Genomic DNA, 21,487 nt, shown 5'->3' with positions numbered 1-21,487 from the left:
CCTGACAACCACCGAAGGATACAAATCTGACAAGCTACAAACCTTTGGAACATTTTACTAATTGAGGGGAAAAGGTGATGCTTTTACAGAGTAAAATAAGCCAATAGCCACTGTACTCACCATCAAACTTCTTATGTCTGGACACAAAGGTTGTACGCAGGGAGTGACTTGCTTCCTCAACCAGGTTTTCAAACTCCAGTTTGCTCTGCTGGCTGAGTTTGTCTTCCATTTCTGAGGTACAGCATGTGTATCCCTGGGCACAGATTCGCAGATGTTCCCCTGCAGAAGAGAAGGCATCACGACACCATTCAGATTAGACGACTGTAGAGGCAGCATGAAAAATAAATTAATGAACTGGGGAAAGTCATAAGCAATAACTGAAAAAAATACACTGCCACTAAATAGCAAAATAAGTCGTCTAAGGCCTTTCACAGTAACTAAAATAGTACCACCTACTGGCAAAGGAATTAGTCAGGCTTATTGTTATTTTAAACCAAAACTCTACTTTTGAGATCAGTGATAAGGAGCTGTCTATGAACTTTTATTGTTGCTAAGAAGATCAAGAGCCTAGAAGCTAGATTTATATATAAGCAGATACAGTAATTTTGGGAAGATAATGCTCATCCTGTGAAAAACACCTGACCAAGTCTTGGGTTCCATCTCTTGTATCATGCCTATTACCCTAACAACACTACTGTGCAGTATGTTTATGTGGTTATAAGTGTCTGTAGCAGGGCAATTGCCTTGCACATCGGGAAATTAGTGTTGGTGTAATTTATATGTGGAAACGGGTTTGTTTTGTGTGCTTTTTGGAGTTGTTTGATTGTTTACAGACAGGCGCTCGATTGAGATTGCCTGCTAAGTTTGGTTGAGAGGAAGGGGAGCAAGTGATTGGCTGTGCCGGTCCTCAATCAGCAGGTGGGCGGGTCTCGACTGTGTGTCCATCAGCATAAAAATATCCGGTGGGGATCGTTCTGGGCAACTGCAATGCCATGCTAAACAGAGGGGCGCTGCGTACACTCAGGAGGACAGCATCCACTCTGAAGGAACTACAGCTACGCAACCCTTAAAATTGCAACACGGTACTTGTGAAGGCAATGCCGTATGCCTTGCCTTCACAAGGCCGTATGAAGAAGCAGGAGTCGTTGTGAGAATACCGGCTCATAAGTAGGTTAGATTAGGGCATACTGATCCCAAGTAATGTATAACGAGGGTTACATAGTGTAGCAGGTTCCTGGAGTGGGACGCCTCGTTCAGTAAGACTAGCGCTCACCCTGTGTGGCACCTTTTATTTGTAGTATTTGTACTGTTTTATTTTGCCTTTCGTACAGTCTACTGTATGTGTCCTCTGTGCATTACCATCGCTGGTAGCATCACATGACCCTTGTTTATTTTTTTGTGTGTGATAATCCTGTGCACCTGAGCAGCGTCTCCTTTTTATTGTATTGTCTTTGGTTAAAAACCCCTTCTTAATGTTATCTCACTGCAATGTTCATAGAATAACAACTGAAACAGCTTACATTTATTGTGCATATTTTGCAACCTGTCAAGCTGCTTCATAATTGAAGAATGTTATCAACGAACTTCAAAGCAGAGGAATTATGAATTAAAATACTTGCCAAACATTAACATTTCCAGCATGTTTGGGATAACAGAGTTCAAATCAGCTACAGGGTTCTCCCCAGGAATTCTGTACAGCCGGGCAGCAGAACATTATAGCCTGGAGCACTTTTAACAGAAAAATAAACTTGCCTTAGCTTAAATATATAATATGACAAAGAATTTGAATAATGTGCTGTCTTTCATTGACTATCTCTGGTTGCTCTACCTTTTCACTTCCTTTTTAGCTTAATTATTTAAATTGTTTTCTTTATGTTAGGTTTTCAGGGCATTTTGTTAATGCATGTCCATTTTTGTTTTTCGCTGTTGTACATTTTTTAAATGCAACTGTTCATTTTAACCTTTTTTTTTTTTTACACAACAGTACTCACACACGTTTGATCACCATCATAACTGTTGCATGAAACCGGAGTGTAATAATCCAGCACCTCTGCATTTAAGCATTTGTATGTCAGCTGACATCCCATCATGACTTTATTCTTAAAGGTGTAGTCTCTATACATGAACCCCCAATAACTCTCACAAGCACCAGGGTACATATTTTTTACAATATCACCACAAAAGGAATAAGCTTTTTTTTTTTTGGTGCATATGTATATATATTATGTACTATATATAACCTTACAGTACAATAATACAACAATAAATGGACAGAATGATAATACCTGAAAATAATCTTTAATAAAGGAGCTGGCACAAATATAGTATTAGGCGGTGGATTGTGCCGATCGCCGGCTTATTTTGAAAACCGTGGATTCATTGTCACTATTTTTGCTTTGAAACTAATCGGTTATTTTTTTTAGCAATCATTTTAACGCTTTAGCCTCTTAAGTGCTGAACACAGAAAACCCGCCCCTTCAGCTCTCTGATTGGTTAAATGTTGTGTCAAGACATGTGTCATGTGGTTCCCTGATTTTTTTTTTCACCCAAAAACGCGCAAGTGATCTAGTCTGCAAGAAGCACAATCAATCTTTATTGTTAAAGGCACAGTAGCATCTGCAAGACGGGCAGATCGGGAGATCTGGGGAGAACCCAGAGCTAAATAATATGGAACCTCTTCCCACAATATTTTGTCTGTCCTACAATATATTTTTGGTCGAATACAAAAAAAAATCTTGACATTTACAGTGCTGAGCTGAGAAACCATTCACAAATGCACAATGATAGAACCAGTTGTTTGCAGAACGTAATCATGCCGTGTGTTCAGTAAAGTAATAAGAATGAACTGGAATAGACAGCTTAGAAGAGAATGTGGTTTTCAAGATGAAACAGCTAGCATATGTATTTCTATGAATAGTCAAGACAAAATTAATCTTATCTCTGTTAATCCAAGTAATGTATAGTTTTAGTTTAGCCCATTGTCCACCTTTTCAGTGACAATCATGAACATTTGCATGCATTGTTCCATCTCTTGTATTTTATGCTGCATTGTTCTTTACTTTTCATCAGTCAAAATGGAGAAGACAGTTGTAATAGTATTTATTTTTAAGTGCAAAATACAATTAAAGAATTAAAGAAAGTTCTACAAACACACACACACACACACTATTTCCAGTATAGCTCTATAGCCAAATGTATCAACAATCTAAAGTGTTGTTCGAAAACAAAGCAAATGCTGAAAACGATACTGTATAATAGTTATTTTTCATGCTATCGTTGTTTTTAACCTTAATAATTTCTCCGATGCTTTTGAAATGAAGCATGTGACACATCTGAACTTGTTTAACAGCAAATAGCATCAGTCATTTAGAGAAATGTTTTCCTTATCTGAGACAGATAAGGAATCAGACCACCTGAGAAGAAAGTTGGTGCCAGCATGTTTTTATTTACCTCATGCAATGATCCCGATCTCCTCTTATCATCCTTGGGTCTCTCAGGCACAGAAAACCCTTTCATTTAATTACATTGGTAAATTACTTTAATTCATCCCCCATTTGGGGGTGACGTATTTAAAAACCATGTCTAAAATGTTTAACACTGTATGTTGAATGTAGACTGGCATTGTACAGTATCTCTTGACTTACAGTAATAGTACAGTTTGTGCACACAACCACAAAGTAAGAGAAAATACAACAACGCACTCAACTGGATAAAGAGGCATTTATTAATTCATACCCTTCTCCATAAGAGGCATGCTCCTATACTCCAGCATGCCAACCAATGTGCACTCAAAACTGGAGGCTGTACAGTAAGCCACAAGAGGGATTTCAACCTGTGACCATCTGAACAGTGAGTGGGACAAACCATTCCACCTGCAGGCTTCCTTAACATTACTAAGACTGGATAATCCCTCTGAAGATTGACTCCTTTAATACTCTAAAAGTCTGTAATATCGTATCAGAAAAGCTGCTTGATTTCTGTTTTTTTAAATCTCTGTCAGTCACAACAGATTCGTCCAACAGAATTGACCACCAAATCTATATTATTTTATATAGATTTTATATATTAAAAAAAGTAAATAAAAACATTCTTCTTTCACAGCACAGATCTGAAATGTTTAAAATATGTTCTGGTGATTTGTGGCAGGAATATGCTTTCAGAGCTCTTTATCTTTTAATGTCATGCATGTCAAATTAAATAATTCTGGCAGTCTTGCCATGTTTTGTAAATGCTGACGTCCAGGTTTTCCTTCCAATTACAGATCTTCTGCTCTGACAGAGGCATTGTAGTCAATTTCTCTGATGACACACATTATATTTCACTAAACTACTTGTCAGACGAAGGGAATAAGCTTTTCAAGTAAGAGTGCAATAGAGCATTTCATTAATGCGTGTTGCTTTTAGGAAAATGCTAATCATTTTTGCTTTAAATATAATTATATGGACTTCTTTTTAAGTGTTCGGTCCTGCTCCGCTGGGAAAATTGTATTATTTTCCTCATTGGAATTCACAAATGTGAGCCAAATTAATGGCATATGAAATCAAATTTCCATGACAAACGTGATCTTTGGATGTAATTGCAAGATTGTTCATTGTCACATACTGTACACATACGCTTTAATAACATGTATTACTGCATTTAATGTATGAATACATTCAGTCCATTTTCCAGTTTTGACACCAGTTAAAATACAGTGCTCCCCCTTTATAAGGCAGCCCGTTATACTGCGGCACAGGTTGTAAATAACTGGTGTTTATTCCCTTTATATCCTAGTGAATCTTGCAGTAGATGTTCTGCATGCCCCCCTTAGTTTATCCCATGGATAAATTGTTTACTTTCACAGTCACGTCCTGCTTATACTAAAGCTTATCGCATACAGACTTTTAAAACAGCTTACAACAAATTAAAGTTGGATAGCTGTTTATAATTGGTTTATCAAACTGTTTATTTTTGAAAATGACAAATTCAAAGAAAAATGTACTGACTTTTTTCATTTTACTCTTTTAGGCATTATGATGGCTTAAAAAAAAAAAGTTTGATACTCATATGCAGTCCATTGAAATTCCCCTGGACTCCTATAAAGCCTAAATGGACAATAATTACCATTCTTAGACTATGAAGTTCTAAACAATTTATAGATCTAATCATATTCTTACATATAAGCCAAATTGCTTCTCTTTAATCCTCATACCAAAAAACAAGGGATGGGAATCTCACTTTAAGTCTGTTTCTATCAAAAACCTTAATGAAAATAGCATGTTGACTAACAGACTGGATGCAGGTTAAACACAAAGTTTCTGTGGTGGACTGCTACTTGGCAATGTCACAATCTGTCAATAAGGGAAGAAGGTTAAAGTTATCCTTTGGGAAACATGTCAACATTCATGTTCCTTCTCTGAAGAGTTTGATTGCCTATAGGAAGCCCATCAATTGCTGCTTTCATAGCTTCAGTGATGCAGGTTTTATTGAGCACAACAATGAGGAGATATCCATTGGCAAGATGAGATCCCACATACAGTTTCTGTGGAATAACAATGGATACAATGTTAGGAATAATGTCTTGTTTTTCATGTAACTCTTTAGTAAATGAACTGTAGTTACCTACATTTCAAGTTTTACATTAGGATGTGTTTTGTGTAAACTAGTGAATAATACAATGTTCTTTAAATACTGGGATACCACCGCTATTGCTTCAGATATTTAATAAATCACAACAGTTGATATTCACACTAAATAGTTACATCCATGACTCCATGCACTCAAGACAAATATATTTTCAAAAAGAAACTTAGCAAGTAACTGTATTGTTTAGTGAGTTCACACAGGTAGCCATTTACAACAACACGCACACTCTTAGCCTCTGACCGATCACACATCACTTATTTGCATATTAAATGCCCGAGGTTTAATTTGATAGCATAGATGTTTCAGTGACAAAATTCTGATATACTTACAAACACCTGGAAATTGTATTCATCCATTATTATACTATAGAATATTTATTTATTGATCCATGTTTGCTATATTTATTTACTGCTATATTTTGATCCAGTGTGTTTTACTGGGGGCCCCCTAAGTGGTTGGGACCCCTGGATGCCTGAGTGGCGTTTTCAGTTACATCCCTCTGTCTCTCTCTGGTCATTCAGCAGACACCGACAATTGACGTAGCAGGTAACTAACAAACCTCCCTGTACAGTGCTGAATAACAACTATTTGGATGGGGGTTTATTTCTTTTTTTTGGGAGAGGGCTTCAAGTATTTTTATTTAAAAAAAAAAAAAAAGTTTTTCCATTGTTCTGCCATGTATAATGTGTGCATTTTGTTTGCCTGTGAGACTCTTCTTTAGTCTGTGCTATTTACAAACCCCAACTCATTTTTAAAACAGTGTTGTCACTGTTCCTGTGGAACTGAGTGAAAGAAATGCATTTTAATGGCTTTCATTTTTGCCCCTGATGTCCTCCAAACCCAATAAAAAAAAATTAAAAAAAAATTAAAAAACGTAAACAATGGTCAATTTAAGTTCCTACCATGCTTGGCCTCGAGCACCAAACAGGGAAGTATACCCACTTTTTTTTATTTACCACTACACTTTGTATGTATTAATTGATACACAATATTAAACCTCACCATGTACAGCCTTAATGGTTACAGATCATTGGTGTATTACATTCTCAAGGCTTTATTATGTGGTCAATATTACCAGGTTAAAATGTGGATTGCCACATACAGTTTAGCAGTATAGTCATTATTAAACTGTTAAATGAGCATTAAACCCATGGTGAATATATTTACACTATTACAGTATTCACTAATGTGCTGTGGTTCAGTAAATACAATACAAATCAGTAAATAGATGTGGCCTTGGTAAATGATATTGCGTTTGACCCCTTTTTCAAATTTCCAATAGCTGAATTATTAAAAACTATCATGTACACTTTTGCCCAGTAAAGCATTCAAAGTTCCTGCTATTTCCAAAATCCAATACTTTTAACCTTAACACAGGAGTGCACTTTAATTTGACCTGGGACTTTAAACTTTTTAAAGATTTTTTTAACTCAATACGAGATCAATATGTATAAAACTTCCAGAAGGTCCAAAGCCCTTAACCATAAAAGACAAGAAAAAAATACCTGCCATTTATCTACATTTTGTTTTAGTAAGAACACAATAAATAAAAATAAATAAAAAATCCAAAACAAGCAACAACATGTATTGCACCTAATAGACCAAATGACCCCCAGCTGCAAAAGTCATACTCATGAATGTGTAACTGAATTGATATTAGGTGTACTGTTGATAATTGTGCCACCTGTCAGGTGGTATAGCAGTGTACTGAAAATATTAAAGTCTGTGAAACAGCTGTCTCCAGGGAACAACTATAGATTCTTGTTCTATATCCTTTTATAATAATCATTGTAAAGAACTGTTTACATGAGGCTCCAAACACAATCAAAACCGCCAAGTACTCTGATAGATTTTTCTAAATGCTTCTACTGCTACAATATACAGGGAGTCATTTCTCCAGCTGATATGAACCACTATTACCCACTGATTAAGATTTGTTTTTAATTTGTTTTAAAATGAACTATTTTTCACTGTGGAGACAATGCCAACACTATACACAGTGAGAGTGCTCCATGAAGCCTGCTAATACAAGGGCTGACGCAGTGGTAAACATACACGTGCAATTTATCATCAAACAAACTGCAGAACCCCATGTTTCTGTTATTCCATGGGAAAACAATGCTCCTGTAGTTATCCTGAATATTCATGGAAGGAAACAATCTGTATACTATTTCCAAATGTTCATTCTTAAGGGTGTGTCATATCAGATGTTGGGCTCTGTGACCTACAAGCTAGAATCATTAAATCATGAGCAAAATCATTTGTGAGGTTTGCGTAGGGCTACTGAATAGCAATCTGTTTGAAGATCTGGGATGTGACAGTTGCAGTCCAGGCAGTTGAATCTTTCAAAGAGGATGTCTGGGGTTCTTGTGGTGATGCCTCGTCCAGAACTGGTTGTGTTGTATAGTTACTGTAAAACTGTGTATGCTGCACCTTGATATGTAGTGTCCAAGGGTAATGGATGATAATGTTGCATATATGAAAAGGAAACAAAAGGTTGCACAAGCGTGCTAATACTAATGTATTTTGTAGTGCGAGAAATGCATACATAAGTGTGCATACGTACAGTGTTTGAACTGTCTCAGAGATGGGAGATGTTTCAAGAACAGCGCCAAGAGTAATGGATGATAATGGTTTCTTCAGTGAACAACTTTTTTTTAAACCTGCCTATACGTTTTTGGCTCCACAAATCATTCTACTAACATGTTCAGTTTGAAAAACATATCCTTAATTCAGGTGTATAATGTACATCCCTGACATTATCACCTTTTCTAATCTGATGTTTGATTAATATATATATATATATACACACACACATACACACACACACACACACACACACACACACACACAGTAGATGGCGCTTATTAACAACCTCTCGGTTCCCAGAAAAAAAGTTGTCTTTAACCGAAAGTTATGTTAAGTTGTCATTAACCGACCATGTTTTCAAGTGTATTTATATGGAACAACGACATATACTTTAGTTATACAAATATGACACTGAAATACATGTGTTTTAAATGTTAGTGTTAACAAAATGAACACGAAAAACACAAAATACCCAAACACAGGGAGTGTAAAACAAAAAAAAAGGGAGTAGGCTTAAATAGCACTACACAATGATGTACCACAATTGTCCTTACAATGAGTAAAGCAAACATAACAAATATGTGTTGTACTTACAATCAATTCTAAAAGAAAACAATTTTAAAACAAGAAATTGTATAACGTTGTCTGCTTTTTAGAATGTACCACCGCCCGCTGTAAATCCATCTCAATTTTGCATGCAGCTTCGTAGCCAGATTCAAAGCCATGATTCTGCCTCAGTCTGCCAGAAATACGCAGTTGTGAAGTCAGTGTGTTATAAAAGCTGCATGAAGTATGTGCATAAATCATGCAAGTGCTCTCTGTAGCACTGGCAACTAGTAATAAAGTTGTCAATAAGCGGTGTGCAGTTGCTAATATCACAATTCTATTAACATAAAGGTCTAAGGGGTGGGACTGGTTCCTGGGAAAATGTTGTTAATAACTGAAATTTGTCTTTATCAGAGTTGCTAATAACCGGCATCTACTGTATCTCAATTTCTTTCATGAATTTGTTGACTATAATTTTAAGTTTTTCATCAAGTCAGATTTAGACAGGAATGCTAGTTGGTCACATTTGAATGATTATCTCAAATAACAGAAATGTCTAATACCTTTATGTTGATAGATGTAATAAATCCAGTTGTCTCAGCAGAGGTATAGATTTCTGCAGAGAGGTATGGCATCATTACTGTGATTAGGATAATCTAACCTGACAAGACTGACCTGTGTGTTAAATTGATGCTTATACTTATTGGGCTTGTTATCTCTGAGTGCAGGCCTCATCCTTATACGACCTTATTCCCTGTGTAAGAGTACATCTGTGAGGTCTAGCCAGCTATTAACTAGTGTAGCAGAGTCAATTCACTATTTCAGTGTTCACTTGCCTTTTCTATTGACCCACCTTTCTTTACTACCTGGAGAAAATATTTTTGCAGTGAACCCACTGACTTGCCAACGCACAATAAACCTGGACATAATGTGAGTGGAAGGAAGGCACGCCAGACAAAAGAATGGTGTGCAAGCAGGTTTGTCATCTGTCAAGGGTGATATCATTCACAACTGACTTTCAAGTGCAGCATAAAGTATAATTTAATAAATAGAAAACATAGAAAATGCACTGGCAAAAAAAATGAACAGGAAAGATCAAAAGCATTGCAAAAATATAAGACTGTCATAGCAAGCTAACATTAGCAACTTCGCACTACCAGGTAATGAAGCAGATTACAGCATTGTAAGCAAGCTGAATAATCCCTTTCAGATCAAAGTCAAGTACGATGCCTGTCTAAACCTCATAATTCAGACTAACCAATACTTTGCTCTGTACACTTTTGTTGCTCCTCAACCCTATAACACAGAATAACCTAAATGAATTGAGGCATGTTTGCAGTATGTTTATATAACGACTCTGTTATTCACTGACTTATTTTTTGGACGAACCAAGTAATTTAAAAAAAAAATAAAACAAATGTCATGACTGGGGAAATATCAAGTTAATCTCATAAAAAGAGTGCTAGTTATCTGTGCAATATATGGTCCATTCATTCATGGCTAAAGTTAAATTGGTTACTGGTACACAGCTCAATGTACCATATTAGTATTTCCATTCAGTGAACAGGAACTAAAAAGCAATTTCCTCTTAATAGCCACCGTATTTCTATCTGTAAATACTGTGAAACCATTTAAAACATTTTAGATTAGAAGCAATAAAATGTTTCATAATTTTTTATTATGCATAAAACCAGCGCTTTGAGGGATTTTTATTTTTTTTTTAGGATCAATCTAGTTCTCTGAAATGAATACGTTCTTCTCAGGAGAGTATAAATGAAGTAGCTTTCAATGTATACCCAGGTTCAGTCAGATCCTTCTTGCAGTAATGGTTTTCAAAAAGCTGCCTCCCTCTTGAGACCAATATGAGATCAGAAGGATATACATTATTATAAGGGCTGCACGAACTGTAGCCCCCCATACTAGTAAAAAAAAAAAAAAATGCTGCCCTTTATAATCATAATAGTAGGGGGTGTAGTTGCTGTCAAAAGTGTACTGACACAAGGAAGATCACCACATATATTATACTTTATCCAAAACCATTTTACCATTGCAACTCAAAGTGACAATAAATCAGATGTTACAGCACTGGAAAAACCTTGTTTCTAGGCTCAGCATATCCTGAAAGGTCATAAGTTAGAAGTATACAGCTAGTAGGTAATGTGCCCTTTATTTAGACTGTTGTGAGGTTTATAGACTAGCACAGGTAATCTAATAGGTGTATTTTAAACCGTTATATTTAGAACCATGCAGAATGTACAAATATAAAAGGACCTAGTGTTGTGGTCCTGCTGAGAAATTATGGTAATGTGATTCTTGTTGCACAGCCAAGCCACAGTGTACCAAAATAAACAGAAACATCTATAAAAAGCTGCCTTTATGTGTGGTCTGGAAATGGTAAAGCACCATAGATGTACTGAAAAAATTCAGATATTTTTAACTGTCAATTTCAACTTTTAACCTGAGGGAACATGAAGCCACTTTTTCAGGATCAGTGGCTTGAAAACTGCTTCCAGAAGACCTGGATACCTAGTTTGAGGCAACATAGCTGTGGCCTGAAACCTAGTCTCCTGAAACCAAGTTCCAAGCCACAAAGTGGCTTCGTGTTCCCTCAGCTTTACACCTAATCACATCTCTACCATCTTTTCATACACTAAATGCGAGACAAAAAAAGAAAAAAAATCTTATAAAATTGAAATGCCTGGTAAACAGAAAAAAACATTATTTACATACAGCTCACCACTGAAGTGTAACATCACAAACGACTACTGCTGGATATATAAAACCTGTGAAGTTCTGCAGGGTTAAGTGTGTTGTGAGTATTATTTTCCTTGTCTTTATATTACAGTAGCTGGTTGGAGAACATTAAAGGACGTTATTGAAGAACAACTGATCACTCCATAAAATATTGTCCCATGATGTCTACCACATTTTTATTGACAACTTCAAGTACAGAAATACTAGTAATAGCATACTATTACTAAGTGTTCGACCTAAACTCAATGCAGTACCATTTATTATCTACAACGTCTGCTGTTTAGTTAACTAAGCTTACCAAACAAGCAGTTATTCTCTAAACTGGCCAATGAGGAAGCATTTTTACAGGTAAACAATTGCATTTACCATTAACTTCAGTATATAAGTTTACTTTCTAGACAGTTTGAGGGCTTCTGTATACCTGGATACATTAAATAAAATAAAGATCATTTTTGTTTGATCTACCAAATATAGTTCAAAGATACAACCTATACAATCGTGTATGGGTAAAATATCCCTACACAGTTTTTGTTATATTAAATGCACCTAGGCAGTCATACGTACTGTATGTCAAACTTCACAATTTCTTGCAGCTGGAGACTGCAGTTTTTGCATCTGAAACTTGGTATTAACATTGCTTGACATTAATGATAATATCAGATCATGGAAATATATGGGGGTGTCTGTCAGTCCATACATTCTGTATGTTACTGATATACTTGTTTATTTGGGCAGAGTAAATTCTGAGGTTAAATCAGTTTTTTAGGGTTAGAGGTCAAAAGTTACTGCAAATCTATGCAGAACTGTCCTGTCAAGGTAATTTTTGTTATTGCTTTTCCATTTCCCATTTCTAATTTTAAGGAATCAATGCTTGACAGAGCAGAAAAACAGCGTGCGTTTTTTTAGGAAAAAGAGTTATACTTCTTAGCTGACACACAGCACAGCAGAAAACACGCCTGATTAAACTTTGCCACCAGATTCCTCAGAGAAGAATGCTTGCTTTGCAGAAACCATACCATGAATTAAAGCCTGTACATCAGTTCCCAAGATTTCTATTCTGTATTTAAAAATATTTAATTAGGGCTACACAAAAAAATATCAAATAGTCATTTGGCGAAAGAGCAAGTAAAAAATAACAAAAAATGTTTTGTGCTGGCTGTGTATGGTTCCATGTCCATCGTAATGAAACCATTTCCAACTATGCAAAAACACTTGTACTGTAATGGCAAATTCACCGAACCATTTACCCATGTAGAATAAGTATATGAGTGATCCAGGGCAAACCTGTAGTCATTTATTTTAGGGTACAGGTTTTAAAATCATGGATAGCTGCATGTAAGCCATTGATAGCATTCTACTATTATAAAAAATACACATTTGTTAGTAATTATTATTATTTATTTCTTAGCAGACGCCCTTATCCAGGGCGACTTACAATATCACATTATTTTTACATACAATTACCCATTTACACAGTTGGGTTTTTATTGGAGCAATCTAGGTAAAGTACCTTGCTCAAGGGTACAGCAGCAGTGTACCCACCAGGGATTGAACCCACAACCCTCTGGTCAAGAGTCCAGAGCCCTAACCACTACTCCACACCACAGGTTGCATTCTGTTCTAAAGAATAGACTCTTGGTCTAAGTTCTGTCAATAATACATTTCCCCAAATGGAATCAGTGCTTTAGCTGAAACTCCTGTCTGTTGCTGCATTGACTGCTTACCAGCACAACATGGGATTTTGGGGAGTATAATTAGCTACAGCTGGCAAAACTCTTCTGCCTGTTGACCTGAAATAAGCCACTGATATATTTATCTCTGTCATCAGCCCCACCAAGGGAAATTGCCAAGGGAGAATATCCAAGTGGCCTACTGGGTGTTTGAAGAAAGGTTAGTGAGCACATGTGTCCCCCATTAGTATGAGAGCTAAGTGTGGCTCTCCATCAGGCCTGTCATTTGATGCGCAGCCTGCTCCACCTTGCTGACAGCTTCCCACGCAGTGCCTGCAATGAATGTGTCACGTTCTCAGCAGAGAAAGAGTTTGCTTAAAATTACTTGAGGGCATATAAAGTTACAGGCATTGTAAAACTCGGACCACCATTGTGAAATACTCACATGTTCTATCACCTAGGTTCCAGGTAAAAAATAAACACATACACACACAAAGCAATTTTATGTAGCACAGCCAAGCCACAAAGTGTACCAGTGAAAATAGTTGTGTGGTCTGGAAATTTGTAAGCACCATAAATGTCAATTTCAATTTTTAAGCTGAGGGAACATGAAGTAAATTTTTTAGGAACAGTGGCTTGAAACCTGAGTTCAATGAAAATGAGTTCAGCAGAATATAATTTTACTGATGAATTTAACCACTTCCAGTTTTAACTAGAGTTATACTGGCACTGACTGCTGCTGTTTCTAAAATCCAAATTTAAAGCCTATATCAAACTGAGCTCAACATAGCAGTCCATTGATGTAACAGGTACAGATTTCACAGTTTTAAGATGGTTTCCAAATGACTACAGGAGTTGCTGGTTTGCCTCCATGGCACTGAACAAAGTAAATAATATAAATCATTATGTTAGAGACAGGCTTGTTCTAACTCAGATCTTGCTTTGAGTTTTAAAAGATAGCTCTCTTTATAAGGATATATCCATCAATGCAGTGTCAGATTTTTGCCTCACCATCTGGAAAAATGTGAAATTCTGGCTAACTCAAGATTTTTCTTTTTTTTCATCTGGCAATGACAGAAATATGGCTTATTTAGCAGCTTGGCTGGCCTGACAACAAAAAACACCTAAAGATAATAAGAAGGTTTTCAAAAAGACTGACATGCATTCCCGAAACCTACACTTTCTAGCTGATCATTGCTAAGCCTCAGGTTCCAGCAAAAAGCAGAACCTTTAGAAATAAGAAAAAGTAATTTGGAAGACAACATTGGCTGTGTTTAAAGCTTTAATTCATAAAAAGGTTAACTCTAATTAAAGTGCTGCTTTCATCAAACTCTCATTGACAATGGGCCTACCAACTTTTGCAAATACAGTACTCAGCAGTGCATATATTATAAAATGCAGATCTTATAAAGAACAGTATTGAGCCTGCGGTCTCTGCATGACTTCAATGACAGAGTCAAAAATGGGTAAAGGCCAAATGGCATCCCACCAGGAACACACTGTACTGCTACTAAACCAGATTCTAATCAGAAAAGTGACCAGCATTAGAAAACACAAAAGAAATATGAAGGAAGCAGACAACTCATTAATTTAGGACTGGAAAGACAATTTCATTATCTGGGAGGCAGTTACTTACCAAGAACTTTGAACAGACATATTTTTGAAGAAAACCTTGCACTGTGGTTATTGATGTGTATCCTAATTATCCATGTGACCATGATAGTGATTTATATTTGTGTACAATTAAATCAATAGTTCAGATCAATGCCCTTTAAACTGACATTATTCATTGTTAATGGCAGTAGATCTTTGTAATTAGCTGCTGTAATGAGCAGTTAACCCTATTAGCATATTAGGCTGTTGAGCTTTCAGCTGCGACCAACACATAATGAATCATAGCCACTGATCTTTGGCAGCCAATATTATCTTTATCAACTGTAAGCTTTTAAAGAGAAATGCAAAATGGATTCCTGTGGGTTCTTTAACCACTGAAACAGTTGCAGACATCTTAATTATACATAAATTAAATGCTTCTTTGTTGAATATAAATCTCCCTATAATAAACACTTATGTTTCACAGGCTTTAAAATGACCATATATGTTTTTGATTTATTTATTTACATTTTATTTATGAGGCAATGAAATTCATTGAGTATTACATCAAACCCACTGCAGACCATTGATTATTTGTATTTGAGTGTTTACATCATTAATATTTACTACCTAAACAACCATCCAACTAGTTTTGGGGCAGATGAATTAATGCAAAATGACTGCATAGGGGATTTATTAACAAACTCGGAGCCACTGCTTACTAAATTACTTGTTATCGCTGAATTACTTGTGCAATTTCAAATATATGCAAACTGTTATATTCAGCACAAATTCAACGTGGTGCCAGTCTTCTCAATTTTTAGCTTATTGTGTTTTTGCAGGGTAATATACTGTACGACCATGTACATGATACAAGATGTTCACGTCATATAAGGGATACACAAGGCTTCTCAGTTTTGTGTGCTATAAGCCTACTGTACACTGGCAGAGTGCTATATTCTGACTGACACTACTTTTTTCTGAATTTTATATACATTATTAAATAACATAACTGTAATAACACAGAAGTAATATCATTATATAGAACCATTAAAATATCACTAAATACTAAGATCAAATGGTTAGCTAGATTTTGAAAGGTCTTTACACCAAATCATTAGCATTTTTGTTTTTCAGAAAGGAAACAAAAATGACTCAGTAAAGTCAAACCAAAAATAAACAACTCGGGCATTTAATTTAGTGGCTTGTCAGTTCTTTCCTATTTGTTTTAGAAGTGTAATTGGTGTTTGTGCTGATGATGATTTGGAGCAAAAAGCTTTGACAATTTGGTCCCTGAAAAATGGTGTATATAAATAAGAATCAATTACAACCAGTATCCCATGGCCGTTAGTTTATATCGATCCATAAAACCTGTGAAGTTAGATCTTTATAAAATGTCGTTCAGGCATCTTACAGGCAATAGTTATGAAGATAGGAAGATACCTGTACATTACTGAAAAAATCTAGAATGCTCCTCTAAAGAAAACGTGCTACTTTACCCTGGAGATCTACTGTAGCAGGATTTAACTTCCTATCCACCATTACCCTTTGGCTTTCAGCCTAAATAGCATATAGCATTAGCACCTTAGGCAACCCCTGATCCTTTGTGATTTAAACACTAAAGGAACTTTTTTTCCACTAATATCGCAGCCATCAGATCATCTGTTTTTATTGCAAGCCCCAGGCTAATCCTTAAGCATTAATAAGGCCATGAAACTAAAGTGAGGTTACAGGTCCCTTGCAATGGCTGCTTAAGATAGTGAGCAAAATGAATAACAAAACTGAGTATGAACAATGCTCTCTGCCCCTACATTATTCAAACTACGCTTTGTCTTTGTACAGGTGTAACACAACATATCAGGGAAACTGAAAAATCTTTAAGCAATTTAATATGGTTTATAGCACACGTCAGCTACTCTTTGTATGAAATGAACTGGAATAGCAAATGTTAGCTGCAAGTAATATTGGGTAAATTAGACAACACCAGTTTAAATCTGATGCCAAGCATAATCCAGCCCCATTTTTTCCAATACTAGAATTACCAGTAATGGAATGTAATAAATGTCAAAAGAGAAAATTGATATTTTATGAAAGCTTAGCTTGACAGCAAGAACTGGTGTATAATGCTGTACATGTATCTAACAGGAAATACCCAATTATGTGCTGAAAGACAATTACCACAAAAGCAACATCAATGCTAAATGCTGAACACAGATTTATGTGCGCTACCTTGCATGCAGTACTTTGTATTTAAGAAAAAATCAATATTGTACACATTGCAATTCTTATTGAAGTTAGGGATCATTAAGATGTTTTAACAGTAAATAAACTTCAGACCCTTTCCCTTCACATTACCGTCTGTGCAGAAGAATATGAATATTAATATGTGGAGGAAAGTGAGTGAACACGAGGAAAATATGGACACCAAAGAATTGTGGTGGGAAGCATGGAAAAACGCCAACTTGCCACAGACGAACATCATTGGCGACCCCACAGCCCCACAAGAAAGACTTGCTCCTCCTTGAACCGAATCCAGACACTGCATGGAAAGTGTGGGGACCTACTCTACAAATGGAAAGTTAAAGAGAGTCCAGATTGTGATTGCGGCACAACACCTCAGACGGTGCTGCACATTTTCAACATCTGTCCAATCAGATCTTTCAAGGGCAATCTAGAGTCTCTACATGCTGCTACCCCTGATGCACTCGATTGTCTTTCAAATCTGGATGTTAATCTATATGTTGCAGTCCAAAATGCCATATGAAAGAACAAGAATTAATATATATATATATATATATATATATATATATATATATATATATATATATATATATATATATATATATATACACAGTGGCTCTCAAAAGTATTCACCCCCCTTGGACTTTTCCACATTTTATTGTGTTACAACATGGATGGATTTAATTAGGAGTTTTTGCCACTGATCAACACAAAAAAGTCCATAATGTCAAAGTGAAAAATAAAATCAACAAATTGTTCTAAATTAATTACAAATACAAAACAGAAAATAATTGATTGCATAAGTATTCACCCCCTTGAGTCAATATTTGGTAGAGGCATCTTTGGCAGCAATTACAGCCATGAGTCTATTTGGATAAGTCTCTACCAGCTTTGCACATCTGGATACTGCAAATTTTACCCATTCTTCTTTGCAAAATTGCTCAAGCTCCGCCAAGTTGGATGGGGACCTTTGGTGAACAGCAATTTTCAACTCTTTCCACATATTCTCAATTGGATTGAGGTCTGGGCTTTGACTGGGCCACTCCAGGACATTGACCTATTTGTTTTTAAGCCACTCCAGTGTGGCTTTGGCTGGATGTTTGGGTCATTGTCCTGCTGGAAGATGAATCTTCTCCCAAGTCCCAGGTCTCTTGCACACTTCAGCAGGTTTTCCTCCAGGATTTCTCTGTACTTTGCTGCATCCATTTTGCCCTCTATCTTCATGAGCTTTCCAGGCCCTGACGCAGAGAAGCATCCCCATAGCATGATGCTGCCACCACCATGCTTCACGGTAGGGATGGTGTTCTCAGGATGATGTGCGGTGTTAGGCTTGCGCCAAACATAGCGCTTAGCATTGAGGCCAAAAAGCTCTATTTTGGTCTCATCAGACCATAGAATATTCTTCCACTTGGTCTCAGAGTCTCCCACATGCCTTCTGGCAAACTCTAGCCAGGATTTGATGCAAGTTTTTTTCAACAATGGCTTTCTTTTTGCCACTCTCCCATAAAGGCCAGTTTTGTGAAGCACCCGGGCTATTGTTGCCATATGCACAGTGTCTCCCAGCTCAGCCGTGGAAGACTGTAACTCCTTTAGAGTTGCCATAGGCCTCTTGGTGGCCTCCCTGACTAGTGCCCTTCTCGCCCGGATACTCAGTTTTTGAGGACGGCCTGTTCTAGACAGATTCACAGTTGTGCCATATTCTCTCCATTTCATAATAATCGACTTTACTGTGCTCCGGGGGATATTCAATGCCTTGGAAATGTTCTTATATCCTACCCCTGATTGGTGCTTTTGAAGAACCTTATTCTGGATTTGCTTTGAATGTTCCTTTGTCTTTATGGTGTAGTTTTTGTTAGGAAATGTACAAACCAACTGTGGGACCTCCCAGAGACAGGTGTATTTAACCTGAAATCATGTGAAACACCTTAATTGCACACAGGTGGACTCCATTCAATTAAGTATGTGACTTCTAAAGACAATTGGTTGCACCAGAGCTTATTTAGGTGTGTCATAGCAAAGGGGGTGAATACTTATGCAATCAATTATTTTCTGTTTTATACATGAAATTAATTTAAAACAATTTGTAGATTTTATTTTTCACTTTGACATTATGGACGTTTTTGTGTTGATCAGTGGCAAAAACTCCTTATTAAATCCATTTTGATTCCATGTTGTAACACAAGAAAATGTGGGAAAGTCCAAGGGGGGGTGAATACTTTTGAGAGCCACTGTGTGTGTATATATATATATATATCTATATATATATATATATATATATATATATATATATATATATATTAAAACAAAAGAAAGTCTGTTTGGGCTTACGCTCACTTCTCAAATCTATCCACCAACCTTGATTTATAGATTGAAGTACAAAAGACCAATTGGTCGCACACTCAAAATCAGGACAAGATTTACTGTCTTAAGTCTTAAAAAATATTTTCTTCATTTTATTAGTTAAAACATGTTTTCTACTAAACCGAGCAAACAAACAAAAAGGTAGTAGAACTACGCGTTTCGACACAACAGGTCTTCGTCAGGTTCACAAATATATATATATATATATATATATATATATATATATATATATATATATATATATAGTAACAGAGCAAAGGCTCTGTAGGTAAATAGTCTGGGTGTTGTGTTTTTGGTGGTGGTTGGCAGGGACAGGGTTAATTCCTCTCCCTGCCAAAAACATGTGAGAATGTGGTAATTGGTGTTAATTGGGAACAGCCACAAACTATAAAAGAGAGCTTCCAGCTCCATTAGGGGGAGATCACCAGGGATCTGGTATAGGAAGAGTTTGGTTGTGTAAGGTTGTAACTGTTTGTAAAAGTGTTTGTTGACAGGTAAACGGCTTAGCCGTCTTGTGTTTGAGTCAGGGACCTGTCGAAGTAAAGTTAGGCTCTACATTGAGCTAGGTGTTTGTTTTGTTTATTTTTGTTTTGTGTTTATTAAAAATAGTGTGTCAGCGCTTTTAAAACTTCAATTCCTGTGTGTTGGGTCTGATTTTAAAGGGGCAACGAACCGCGGTTGTTTACAAGTGTCAGCACACAATTACAAATTAAAAACAATGTTAAACAAAATGGGTAGAACAATTGTTATTTCAGAGGCAGTAATTGTTCCACTAAAATAACACAGACAGCATCATAATGGAAATCTCAGGTTAACTGGAGATCAGCTGGGGGCAATCAAGCAAACCAGCAATGGAAGTTTACCTGGAATAATTCAAGTTGGGAAGTGATGTGATGTGACTTTTGATGATCTCAAATCATGCCAGCAATTTACAAAAAGGCCTGTTTTAGTTACATGAGAGGATATATATATATATATATATATATATATATATATAGTTTTTTTATTTTTTCTGATGCCATATTGTGCACAGTTGAACAGCAGCTGCTATCAGGCATGACAGACATCTAGATGCCTAGTCTACATGCTTCATGATGACAGCAGAATAGCATATTACAGTGCATGCAAAACTTCCTTCTAGCAAAATACTTGTCGACTACTGTATATACTTGAAGCTGGAATGGTAAACAAAAAAAAAACACCCACATAATGATACTTGCTTGGTTTAAGTACATTATTACAACATTATTTTTTTACCCAGCAACAGACTCAAACCTGTATTAAGCACCCTTACAGAGGGCTATTGTTATAAGAAACATATGGTTTTAAATGGTACGTCCTAAATTCAAAGGAATACGATAACCATTTTAGCTGTCTTTTATCCGTAATCAATAAAACAACAGCGCTCTCTTGTAAAGGAAGAGAGGAAATGTGGAGAAACAAAAGGTCCTCCCTAGAGGACAGAATTAAAGTTATTAAACTTGTAAAGACAGTAAGTGCCAGAAAAACTGCTGAAAAATTCGGCACTAGAAAGATGCAGATACAGCATTTTGAAACGGAAAGAACTAGGGCTTGAAGTTTTAGATTTTTATTTTTGTTCACGTGACTGCGTTTTGAGCCGATTCAATATCTTAATTAAACTTAATTACTTAACAAAGTCGCTTCTTTTTACCTTGATGTCCTGATTGACTTGCTGATTCTGTTTCACCTTCTTCATTATTCGAACACAAGAGCAAGCAATGACATTAATCACTTTCCCCAGATGCTACTTTAACTTGCATTTCGTTCTCGCACTTGCCTGGAAACTAGGTAGCTTCCAGTGTGTCCATTTTGTGTTGTGTTGTTCTTTCCCGCTAATTTAACAGAAGAATTCAAGTCATATTTACAAGAGTATGAAAACAATGTGCACGGTAATCGAAAAAGATCTTATGCATATGCTGGCGTTGGTTTCAGGATGCAATGAATCAACATGTACCTGAAAAGGCAGACACGGGCATTGAAATTTGCAAAAGATTTAAAACATTTTGTGTGACCTGAGACAGGCAAGCATTCATTTATTAAACAAAATAATGTGTTTTGTAAATGCATTATCTAAATGAATGTTATTA

General features: G+C 36.3%; 1 protein-coding gene across 2 annotated transcripts in view; it reads right to left on the bottom strand.

The window, feature by feature from the left end:
* Positions 1-21,487, bottom strand: part of LOC117405946 (glypican-6-like) — a 327,104-nt gene that overhangs the window by 242,505 nt on the left and 63,112 nt on the right. For both annotated transcript variants that reach the window (XM_034009496.3, XM_034009497.3), the window contains exon 2: positions 121-279. In XM_034009496.3, coding sequence (XP_033865387.3) covers positions 121-279 — 159 coding nt within the window. The remainder of the gene's footprint in view (positions 1-120; positions 280-21,487) is intronic.

The sequence above is a fragment of the Acipenser ruthenus genome, chromosome 9 (assembly GCF_902713425.1).
Source record: "Acipenser ruthenus chromosome 9, fAciRut3.2 maternal haplotype, whole genome shotgun sequence".
Classification (NCBI taxonomy): domain Eukaryota; kingdom Metazoa; phylum Chordata; class Actinopteri; order Acipenseriformes; family Acipenseridae; genus Acipenser; species Acipenser ruthenus.
The sequence above is the reverse complement of the archived record's forward strand: the minus strand, read 5'-3'. Positions and strand labels throughout refer to the sequence as shown.